Below are 12,561 nucleotides of genomic sequence, written 5' to 3' on the forward strand. Positions count from 1 at the left end.
CATATAAATAATTCCTCTGACTTGTTAAGTCTTTAGTTTTGTTTTTAATATATTATACTTACTTTTGAAAAGGTTCATAAGATGATTTAACGTGTATGTAAAATCCCTTTTCCTTCACACGAACTACAGAAGACAAGGTTATTCGTCTGTTATCGTATCATATCATAAGTTCCAAATAGGCTTTAATAACCATTCAATTCTTGAATTTCAATTTCAGTTTGATCTTTTTGATATATGTAAATTTATAATATTATGAAAACTTTCTGATGCAATTAAAAAAATAATTAATTTAAAGCTAAAATAATTTATTTATTAAATTAAAGTTATCATTTGGAAAGTAAAAATATATAATTAAAACGTAAAATATTCACCCGACAAAAGTCGAAAAAATAAATAAAACAACAAAAATTTATTATTATTAGACTGTAAGCTTCAAACTCAGGTCAGTGAAACCTGAGAGTTAAAAATTTGACCTAATTTTATACAAGAGATTACTTTCAGAGTGAAGCCAGCGACCACTTGACAGCCAATATCCGGGTGATCCATTGTTCGGCTCATTGCGGATTCTGGACCTCACGCCTCATCTAACCTAGAAGCGACTGAAAACATCAATTAAATGTTCCTGTACTTTGTTAATAAGATCAAATATAAGTTGTTTTGTCTTTTCAAAACGGTCTCCACCAGTATAAAACGACGTACCGATCTCTATAAAATCGAAAACATCTCAACGTACTTATTACTATATAATATTATTGCAATAAGAACGTATTATGTTCAGATTTTTTTAATCGTCGTTGAGTGTAGGTAGGACTAACTTAAAAACGTTTGTTTTGTTTATGAAGTCATTTGGTAAAACCATTTTGATCTTAATGATGACAGTTTTTTTTGAGATTTCTGTCACAATCGGTATGAACCGTTTATAAAAAATGTGCTTTATACGTGTTTCTTCTATGAAGTTTTTATTTGATTGTCAATAGTTTATTCTAATTATTTTCCTTTTAATAAGGAATCTTTTAAATCTGAATACACATTTTGATATGTCAATGCTCGCCTTTTTGTTGTTATTGGTCTTAATGGGTCGTAGAATTATTATAAGAGGAGGTTTCAAGCAAATTTAAAAAAAACACGATGTTTCTATACTCTATATAAAATTACCACCATCCTCCATGATTAGGAGTCGAAGTCGTGGCACCTAAATAACTGCCAAAATCCTTGTATTGTCAGTACTCTGCTGATGATATAATAAATATATCCAAATATTTATTAATAATATACGTAATATTTGGCCTTACCACTATTTGCTCATATCATTATTGGGTCTTAAATGTGTGATTTAGTACGAATTGTTTAATACTCCTCCGAAAAATACAGAATTTATTTAAAACAATATTATAGAAAATATTTTCTTGAAGGCTTTTCCGGGAGGAAATGTACTATTATCCGCAACACTGCCCATCATTCAGGAAAGCGTGGTTTATTTTAAAAGGCTTCTTTGTTTCCAGTAAAACTAAAAAAGAAATCTACATTTTTTAAAATGTTTTAATTATATTTATTTTTATCCTACACCCATCAAATGAATACCAATTAAACGGTATGTTAATGTTTACAAAATATAAATGTTGTTTATACTTAGAATCGAATTCGATTTAGAAAATACATGTAAGACGGTCAGATGTATTTAAAAAATTCATAACATTATGTGCCTAGGGCATAATAGGAAAATTTAATTGAAAACGTGATGTCATACATACTTGTAACTAGCAACAAAACAGTTCGCGCCAAGACACTAACCAAAGCGGAGCTAAAAATGTTAAAATTGTCACGCAGGCGCTGTAGTCGACACATTTAGCGCGGGAAAGTACTTTTTGACTAATATGAATATTTAGAAAGTGTTTAATCTTAAAACAGAGCCTTTCAAAATATAGAGACATTGATAAAAAGTGTGTTTTTCTTAATCTTTGATTTTTATGTGATATTGAATTGTAGAATTTAAAACTTACAGGTATGTGTTACAAGCTAATATTCAATTATTATTATTTATTTTGTACCAAAGAAAAGGGTGTTGTCTCAAATTAAAATACAAGCATTTGTATAGAAACCAATTGATTAGTTTTCCACAAGTTTTCCTCGACAAGTACCAAACAAGTTACAGAAAATTTTATTTAAATATAATTTATAATTCAATTTATTTTTTTAGCAATATTAAAATATTTTTTTTATTATAAATGTTAAACTGTAATAAATATTTCAAGTATACAGCAATAGGAATAAATATCAGCAGAGTTCAATTTATTTTCACATAACGCCGTCATCACAAATGGTATTCAAATAAAACGTACTGGGGAAATAGTAAATTACTTTATCTCAATTATGTTTAAGACTTATACGTCATCTCGTACTTATATAATACCCGGCACATGGGCAGTTCTTTTCGTCTTTATGTGAATTATGTTTTTCTTTCCCGTATGAGCAGATGATAATTGCAATGACAATGATAAAAAGAAAATTACAGCATGCTTTGGAAGTTGAATCCGAAGGGACTTGTCGAGGGCATATTCCCAATATTGAAATGGTCGCGCCATTACGAGCTACGAACGGCTCTGGGAGATCTAATCGCCGGAGTCACGGTCGCTCTCACCCTCATACCCCAGTCCATCGCGTATGCGTCACTGGCCGGTTTTGAACCGCAGGTATGGCAAGCATAAAACGAACCAGCTCTTAACTGTTTCATAAAACATGCTAAATTTAACGAGTCGACTTTGTCCGTCAGTGTATCGGTTGTATCGTGTTCCAAATTTAAAGTTTAGGTCTAATGAATTAGTCTCATATAAAAAAAGTATACTAATGTATATTATTTGAATTTAACATCATTCACAAGTATGAAATTAGCGCTTTGCAATATGCATGACAAAGAAATTGAAATGAGGCGTGAATCTATGTCTATGCAATCAGTTATTTAATATATTTATTGCTGCTAATTTCGTAAGTTAAATTTACAAATAATTGTGCTCTAGGTTCCATATAGAATTGATATCATCCGTTAAATGTTGCTCTCTCAAACAATATATGTTAATTGTAAAAAGTAAATGGGTGTTTTGTAATTCTCATTGATTGATTGTGCCTATGATAATCTAATTACTGTTCATATCAAAGTGCGTAACTATAAAAAACTCTTCTATCCATCTACACGATAGGCAAATTAAATTAAAAAATCCTATTATAGTAAAAAACATTATCAAAGTGAAAGTAAACCGAAAATTGTTTGTTACCCTTTTACAGCTCAAGTTTTTATTATTTTTCTTTGGCATAGTGAGCATTATACATGTTTTTAATCCTTGATTTTCGAAAACGGACTCCGAAGTCCATCAATGACTAAAATGTACATAGAGCTGTTTTAACCATAAGCGTAATATCTTAGAAAATAATTGACCTACATTTTGTTATCAGGAACGCAACAGGTTTTCAATAAAATATTGCAAAACATCAATATTAAACGTATTATCTCAGGTACAGGGTCAATGTTCTCGATATAACGTCCTTTTATCGCAATTAGATTTATAAAATACGACTCAAGATATTACTCAATAATCTTTTATAATATAGTTTATCGGCCTTTACTTAAAAAGAACTGGCACTGAATTATCGACTAAACAATGCAAATGCAAAACCAATCGCTTTGAAATCTTGAGTCAATCGTAAATATGCAATTTCAGTATGGCTTGTATGCGTCGCTGGTGGGTGGGTTCGTGTACGGCGTGATGGGCACCATCCCACAGATTAACATCGGGCCCACGGCTCTGCTCTCTCTACTCACCTTCACCTACACCAGCGGCACCAACCCTGACTTTGCAGTGCTGCTCTGCTTCGTTGGGGGCATCGTGACTCTCGTCGCCGGAATTGCACAACTCGGTAAAGCAAGATGCACTTACTTTATTTCAAATGTCAATGTATGAACCATTTATCAACTGATTAGTAATTAGGATTTTATCAGGGATATTCAATTAATTTTGTAATGTTTTTATTTCTACTTTATCTTAATTTAATTTTTTTTTTTGTGTAAAGTCTTCATAATAATTAGAATGTTGTATGCGACTATTATTGTGGTAGCACTTGGCTTGTGTCTGTGTAAGACGCATGAATCAGCGACTACTTTGTCCGTGCAATAGATAAATAAATAACCCATTTTTTACTTTTACTTATATTTCCAGGATTCCTAGTGGACTTTGTGTCGACTCCAGTAGTGTCAGGCTTCACATCAGCTGCCGCGGTGACCATAGCCTCTTCGCAGATAAAAGGACTTTTAGGGCTGCGCTTCGACGCCGAGACCTTTACGTCGACCTGGCGAGCCGTTTTCCAGAACATCGCAAACGCGAGATTGAATGACACCCTGCTAGGTCTGTCCTGTTGTATCCTGTTAACGGGAATGAAGGTGAGCGTTGGCTTTAGGTATTGTGTAAATTGTATGCGAGTTGTTTTTTATTTTCATTAATATAGTTTTTACCGATTTGTAGTTAATAGGTATACCTGTTGCTAAACAACATCTTGTTTGGCTATGTGCTCATTCACATCGCCACTTCTGCAATTAATTCATTTAATTAAGCAATAAAAACAATTATCAGATATTACCCAACCCTATAAGACATTACAATAATTACATTACGAAAGAGTACCGAGAGTTTTTTACGGCGGCTTTTTCTCTCGGCCTACACCCTCTGTCTTGTTTGCCGATGAGTAGGGATTCCCACAGGTTCAAATTTAATGACGTGGAATAAGTGATACCTTGATGATCTTATATTCCAAAATAAACCTATTTTATTTATTTATTACACCTAGTCCAGCCTTAAGATGTGTTACAAATGAAAATGCAATTTTATAATGAAGTAATGTAATATCATTAAAATTTATACCTACACAATATTTATCAGTCTCAGAAAAAAATAAAAGAATATAATATATTCTTTTATATAGGCCTTTTATTTGGCCATGAATCTATGGATTTATGAACTATTTTCGCCATTTTTTCAGAGACTCAATTTCGCCCTGTCAGCATGTATTCTGCTTTTAACACCATAACGACTGTTGTAGTTCTAAAAGCGTGATTCAAATTCAAAATAATTAAAAAGTTGAAAAAAAAGTAGTTTCTTTTGTAACAGAAGTTATGGCGAGACTAGTTACAGTTTCAATTTAACCCAAGAAAGCAACGTGATCGATTAACTAAATATATAAAACCCAGTAGTGGTTTCGATTTAATGAAACAATAATTTAAAATGTACCCAATGCCAGACATGCGTTGTCGAGGTTTTCACAGACTTTGTGACGCTCACATTTATTTAGTATTATATTAAAGTACATCTCTCAAGTCGATATTGAGAATTCAAATGAAGCGGTCGATCGAATTAATTTAGTGAAAATCTTTCAGGCCCTGAAGCAGATTCCAATCGATGACTCGAAGGACGAGAAGAGTAATGGGCGGGCGATGATTAAACGAGGGCTTTGGGCCGCGAGTGTGTCGCGAAACGCCTTCACGGTGGTCGCAGCGGCAGCGCTCGCTTACTGTCTTCATCGGGACAAGGATCATCCCTTCATACTTACCGGTGTGTCATTCGTCTGTAGTACATATGCTGTCGAAACACATCCATCAAACACTGTCTCGTCTGCCATAGTTTGCTTATATCTTTGTGAAAATAGTAGATGCAATTGTAGAAGGCTCATTAAACCATACATTGCGTTAAGTGATGTCAAAGAGGAAACGTCAATTTGCTCATAATCGCCTCAATCACTCACAAACCCTAGAGTTTGCCGATGACGTATGTAGAGGATTTGTATAGAAACTTTAATTAATTCATCACACAAATACCTTCCGCTCTTATGTTATTAATAAAATTCCTTGACCTTATTATAAGGGTATATTTTTATGTAACAGAGTGTGTAAGCTTAGATATTCGTTTATTAGCTTTTTAGTTAAACATGCTAAGTTCATTATTTCCACTTATATTTATGATAGTGTGTGATATTTAAAAGTTATTCTGCAATAGTTAAGTGAAGACTGCATATACGTATGTAGCTAACCCAATCAATTGTAAGTGTATGAACAGCTTCCGTTATAAAATTAAAGTAAAATCTCTCTCTTCTTACGAAAGAGCAGAGCACTTTCACATGCACTATGGATGGATGTTTATTCTCGATTATTTCCAAATACAACATTAGCGCCTTAATAATTTTAGCAAGCAATCAAAGCATATCTTCATTCGTAAGTATAAAGGTTCGATCATGACGATATCCTATGGGGTATCTACGGGGTAGTGCACCTACTGTAGTACTTTCAACTTAAATAAAAAAAATGTATCAAAATGGAACAGATGACAAAACATTAGTTATATAGAATCATGAACATGATTAATTAATAATAATCTTTTGGCGCTGTAGTGTTGTAACACTTGGCCTCAAATGGATTCGATAAGAGATTTCCTCATAAATTCATGACACGACTTATTTTATTTTAATAACTAAAGAGGTTCTTACGATCTGTATAACCTCAAAAATTGCATGAACTCTTCAAATGCCAACAAAGAAAGACATCATATATCTTGTGATCCCTGATGTGATGTTTCAGAGTTGATTCTATTTTTCATGTGACAGCATGATTTAATTTAATGCAGGCCACATAACGGCGGGTCTGCCACGCCCTCGAGTACCAGCGTTCCAAACTACAGTCGGTAACGGCACGGTGTATGCCGGTGGAATGTTGGCTCACCTCGGGAGTGGACTGCTAGTAGTGCCACTAGTGGGAATCATTTCTAACGTGGCCATCGCTAAAGCCTTCTGTAAGTATCCTTTGAACAATTGGAAAATTGTCAACTCTCTTTTATCTTTCGCAAGCTTTGATTTTATTTCGTTACAATAAAAAAAAAATATAATGCAATGCAAATTGGTCACTCCAATCTTCAAAATTGAAACTATTTTAAAACAATTCTTAAGTGAACAACTACACTTTAGCAACTTGTACTTTTACTACAAAAAATAGATCAATTCTGATTCCAGCGAAAGGCGAAGCCCTAGACGCGACACGTGAAATAGTGGCGTTGGGCCTGTGCAACATCGCCGGATCTTTTTTCAACTCGTTCCCGGTGAACGGATCGTTCACTCGTAGCGCGGTCAGCGATGCCTCCGGAGTGGCCTCTCCGGCCGCCGGCTTCTACACGGGTGAGATCTTCCGCTTCTATTCAGTACTTCGTCGGTAGGCAGAGTCTATATTGAAATTATTTAATCAAATCTCGTCGGCCGATGTGAATTTAAGAACTGAAGTAATTAGGCAAATGTGCTTTTAAGGGTGTAAAACATAACGCTACGAAGTTGCCGTTAAATGGGTTGAAAGAAGTATAATTCACGTCGAAATGAGTGTTCTCTATGCGGAAACGAGGCCGAGAAGTCAACATAAATCAAAGACTTTCGACATACTGTCGCATGGCTTGTAAATCTTTGATACACGAATATTGTTTTTTAACTATCCTAGCGTTTTGGGTTTTGCTATTTGATTAATAGGAGACGTATGTACTTGCGTTAGTTGCGTAAAGTTCGATTGTAACAGAGCTCAGAATATAGAAGCGTGTATTTTCTGCAGGATTAATCGTACTGATGACGCTGACTCTGCTGACTCCGTACTTCTACTTCATCCCTCGCGCGGCTTTGGCGGCGGTCATCACGTGCGCCGTGCTGCATATGGTGGACCTTCAAATCGTCAAGAAATTGTGGAAAACAAATAGTAAGTGCAATTGGAAAAAAAAAAGAAATGAAATTACTTTAATATCTTATTATCGCTGGTATTTAGTTAAAACCCTGTATCGAAATAGTAATAATATTTATTTTTATATAAATTCAAGAAACGTGTTCCCAATCACAAGTTCGAAAGTTCTTTTGATTATTGCCCGGGGTCAGTAATTTAATTTCTATTTACTTTACCGCTGACTCGGCTGCTCCAATTAGTGGCGTCTGGCGTTATGAAGGCTTTTTGTACTTCGCAAATTACTGCCCGATCAAACGTCGTGACGCTTATGAAGACTGACCCTTGCCCTTGGCCTAAGATTTGCGTCATCATGTTTTTCCATAGGCCTTTAGCGCCTGACACACGGCGATATTTTTTTTTCTTACTAATTCAGTAACGTCATTTACAAATATGGATTATCTTTAATTATTATACAACTGTAGCCAGGATCTGATCGAAAATATGTATCAAGCATAACCTCGGTACATATCCGGGAATACAATCCCCCAGGAGCATGACATCGCATACTGTCTCTGAATTTAATGTTATTGTGCAATCGGTTTTTAAAGATTTCTTTCTTGTGGACAACCTAGTAATGATAAGTATTGATAAACCACAATCTGAATAATATCCATCTAAAGCACGTCCAACCCACGCCCTTATGAGATATAGTTTCATATTGCATTGAAATTATCTGAATACTCGATTTAAACGCATTCATTCCGACACGAGCTGCAGCCCTCGAGCGAAGTTTCCTATTGTTTGCACTGCGAACTTTCCTCACTAGTCCTACTGCAACTTGTACGGGGTTTTGGGATTTCGATTTAATAATTAGTATTCTGCATTTGATTTGATCAAAAAACGTCAAACCTTCAAAAAAATATTGGTTTTGACTCTTGAATGTTGGGTGACATTAAAGAACATATGAAATAAACTTTTGAACGCTATGTAACAGTGGCACAACAATGAATGCTCTATATTTAATTGATTTTTATAACGTGTCTGAGAAACATACACAGTCTCAATGTAATGAGTCTTGCATGCTATTAAGTATTTCGAGCAATTGAGATACTGCAAGTGACAGAAATTATATTTAAGTTTTACCAAAACCGAAGATTAACTGCTATATGCTGCTGCTGCTGATGCTGCTGGACTTAAATGCTATATCTTTGCGTTAACTAATAGGAGTTTATCACATATTTTATTATGTACGTATGAGTATAAAGATTTTAACCTCTATCAGAATATTTCGTAAAATATTAAGTAATCTTAATGAGAAACTAATGAAAACTGAGAAATTTAGGAGACAGCGTTTTCATTCGTGTCTTACTAAAACTGTTCGATGCAGAGCTAGACTTGCTTCCATTGACGAGCACCTTCGTAAGTTGCCTGGCGCTGGGGATCGAGGTGGGTCTAGGCTGTGGAGTAGCCGTCGACGTGTTGCTGCTGCTCTACTATCAGTCACGTCCGAGGCTCCAACTGCGATACGTTCAAGTGAGTCGGTTGCACATAGAGACGTATATTCATTCAGGTTCAACTGTAAAACTAATCTTAATTATGTTGGTTAAATTCAGGAAGGGTCGCTTCCGCCGCACTACGAGATGCATCCTCTTGGCGGTTTGCACTTTGCGAGTGCTGAAAGAGTTCGTTCAGAGTTAATGGCTCTTAAAGTAGGCCGACAGACAAAGATCACGAGATTAGAGGTCATCACGCGCGATGCCATATTGACAAACGGTGGCGCTGGGCCGGAGCCGCCCAAACCACCGCCCAACTTGCTCATCGTTTATTGCGACGCCCTCAGCCGCCTCGACTTCACATTTCTACAGGTAAAATTGTATCGTTAATGGGCTCGTTTCCACCTAAGTATGAATAAAATTTTCCTCTGTGCGTACACAGTATCTCTTCGATTCGAATCGAAAAAGATTCTACAAAATTTTATTTTGAATGACACAATGAATAAATATAATATTATCTAAAATTATAATAGTGATCTTTTGCAGTCGGTAATTGCACATAAATTTTAGATTCCTTCAGCATATGAAATAACTAATAACTTCAACTACAAAAATAAAAATAACCTATGTTTAGGTGAATTACCTAATCGCAAACAAAATGTTTTCCTAAACAACAGTCTGCTGGATTTAAATAATGTTCAAATGTTGTAGACGGTAAATCCGCGTGTAAAATTAGCATTACATTTTAAGCAAATGTTCGACAACAATGTCAGTCTGAACTAGACGTAATATGAAAAGAATACGAGAAATATCTGATAAAAAAGCAAAAGCGAGAAATGATCGTCCTCGCTCTGAAGGAAGAGTAATATTACTGAATCGTCGCAGTTCCGAGTAAAAGTATTTGATATTTAATCTTGACCAATATTGCAATTCTATACAGCATCTCTTATAAGACCATAAAATAAAAATGGTGCTTAATGGCACCGAAAGCGTTTATTTGGTTGAATGTGGCCTGACTTCGCATCGCTGTGATTGTGACGCACTCTGTTCGAGTTTTTATTTATCGGAATTTATTTTGAGTCGTGATATCAAACAATAAATAAAACTCTCCTCCCCTCAATTCATCGGTTTTCATTAAAAATATATCCTTTTATAAATATTTTTATATTTTTAATGTATACTGACGGACTCATAAACTGTATTAAACTTCAGGATTACTTTGAAATGATTTTTTTAATAAGTATGCAAAGTTTTTTGATTAAATTATATAAATTTGAAGAGACTGGCCCTTAATCTTAAAAAAAAACAATATTTAAAAATAGAACTGCAGTAAAACCAATTTGACCATTGAATTATTGTTACCAGCAGAATTGTTGGGTTAGCTCAAACTTAACTCATGGAGAGGTTCTAAATCATAATATGGATACTTCGTCCGAACAAGCTGCTCAAATTGTAGCATTGGTGCGGGTTACGGTTTCTAGAATATACAGAAGGTTTGTGGAGACAGATTCTTGCGAAAGGAGACGTGGTACAGGCAGAACTCGAGCGACCACCGGTCGTGACGACCGATTTATTGTTTCAAGTTCTCTGCGAAATCGTTTCCTCACGTCAGTTAACATAAAAACAGAGCTTAATGACGTGGAGTAAAAGTGCATGAACAATAAGATGAAGGTTAAAGAAAGCGGATACCACCCCTTTTAGACCAACATATGGTCCAAAGTTGTCTGTAGCTCACAGACAATCTCGCTTTAGTTTTGCGCGTGATCACCTAAATTGGACAGATGAGCAATGGGCCTCCGTATTGTTCAGACGAGTGTCACATGTTTATATGGTGCAGATGGTCGCAAAAGAGTCTATCGTCGACGTGGGGAGTGATATGCTCAAAGTTACATTGAGGAGCGAGGTGTTCCTTTTGAAGATCACGTGGTGCCTTACATGGGATTTATAGGAAATCCTGTGCCTACGACACTACCTTTCAGAAGAATGGGACAATATTCCACAAGATGTTTTAATAACTCTAATCAAATGTATGCGGAACCGATTAGAATCCATAATAAGGACACGTGGAGGTAACACACCTTATTAAAACAATAATTTTCTTTAAATTTCTGATTTCTTCAAAAAAGTTTTAAGGTCCTTTCCAGTACACAAACTTAAACCTAAGGATATGACCCTACGCCGCGCTGTTTTAAAGATAACGAAGAAATCTAGACGCTTCAATTTAAATCTGTGTAGAAAGTTTGCATACTTGGTTAAAATATTTATTTTTACTTTGATGCAGTTTATGAGTCCGTCAGTGTAGTTCCTACTTTTAAAACATATTATTTTCTATGTATTTTTCATCATTCGATCTGTGTTATATAAAAGCATATTTAATTTCGCAATTAATAATAGTGAACTAAATAAATTTTCAGAGCATGAAGATGATGGTAGAAGAATGGTCCCGTGAGGGATACGTTATCTGGTGCGGAGCTCTGCCCAAAGTCAGGGAGCAGCTGGAGGCTGCCCTTCACAATCCCTTGTTCTGCTCATGCGATCAGTTAGCAGCTGTACTAATAGGTGAATATTGCACACATATAGGAGAAAATTATAACTTACTTTAAGCTTTATAATTTTTCACCTCCACGCATGCATTTTAATTTCAGCACTCCTGTTTGTATGATTACTGTACAGTGGAATTAACGTAGATATTCACTATATTATATTATATACTTTTTACTATGATATATTTTTCCCCTTATTTAATTGGCTACAAAATGATTATGAATTTATTTAATAACGCACATGTTAAAAACAATAATTTCTTCGCAGGATTAACTTCCGTCACTCACATCGGCAACGTAAGCGACACGCAGTTATAGTTAATGTTGTGTGTTCGGTATTTAGCCTAATTTTACCTCATGCGTACCTAACAAAGATTAGACGATAAGACATTTTGACATTACGAGACATGCATAGAAATAGACCTACTCTTAAGACTCTAACATACGCCGATGACTTTGAGGATTTGACCTCTACTACAAACAATAATTTACTAACGCCATCTAGTCTAACAAAATAGTGAATAGTCTAACAAAACTACGTGAATACGAAACCAATTATTAGCTAAATATAAAAATTTATAAATAAATATTGGTCTAGAAAAAATGGTGGCTGCCAATTATTTAACTAGTACATACATGATTTTTTTACATGTTTAATTCGTTCTGAGGTTAAAACTTTTTAATGTCAGTATTGCCAAAATACCGAAACCGAGTCATCATCATCAGCTGACGATGGACTCTGATGGTTGGTACTGGATCTCGAGGATGGTAAGCAGCAGACATACCGTCATTGAGCTCGTTG

General features: G+C 35.1%; 1 protein-coding gene across 2 annotated transcripts; it reads left to right on the forward strand.

Annotated features, from left to right (window-relative positions):
• Positions 1-1,962: 1,962 nt before the first annotated feature.
• On the forward strand, positions 1,963-12,186 carry LOC110996897 (sodium-independent sulfate anion transporter). Of its 2 annotated transcripts, XM_022264796.2 has the most exons (12): positions 1,963-2,002; positions 2,513-2,690; positions 3,714-3,909; positions 4,209-4,429; positions 5,420-5,594; positions 6,660-6,824; positions 7,042-7,203; positions 7,622-7,762; positions 9,111-9,256; positions 9,337-9,588; positions 11,631-11,775; positions 12,028-12,186. In XM_022264796.2, the coding sequence occupies exons 2-12, from the start codon at positions 2,514-2,516 to the stop codon at positions 12,075-12,077; spliced, it is 1,830 nt and encodes a 609-aa protein (XP_022120488.2). In that variant the 5' UTR covers positions 1,963-2,002; position 2,513; the 3' UTR covers positions 12,078-12,186. The 2 variants fall into 2 exon arrangements, with proteins under 2 accessions (XP_022120488.2, XP_022120496.2); XM_022264804.2 differs by lacking the exon at positions 9,337-9,588.
• Positions 12,187-12,561: the final 375 nt, after the last annotated feature.

Source organism: Pieris rapae, chromosome 10 (assembly GCF_905147795.1).
Source record: "Pieris rapae chromosome 10, ilPieRapa1.1, whole genome shotgun sequence".
Taxonomy (NCBI): domain Eukaryota; kingdom Metazoa; phylum Arthropoda; class Insecta; order Lepidoptera; family Pieridae; genus Pieris; species Pieris rapae.

What these genes read in the sequence shown, in the direction of transcription:
- LOC110996897 (XM_022264796.2), top strand. Translation starts at nt 2,514, where the DNA reads ATGCTTTGGAAGTTGAATCCGAAGGGACTTGTCGAGGGCATATTCCCA. An exon ending in GGCCGCCGGCTTCTACACGG is followed by an intron (nt 7,204 to 7,621) that starts GTGAGATCTTCC and finishes TATTTTCTGCAG; the next exon opens with GATTAATCGTACTGATGACG. An exon ending in TCCAACTGCGATACGTTCAA is followed by an intron (nt 9,257 to 9,336) that starts GTGAGTCGGTTG and finishes GGTTAAATTCAG; the next exon opens with GAAGGGTCGCTTCCGCCGCA.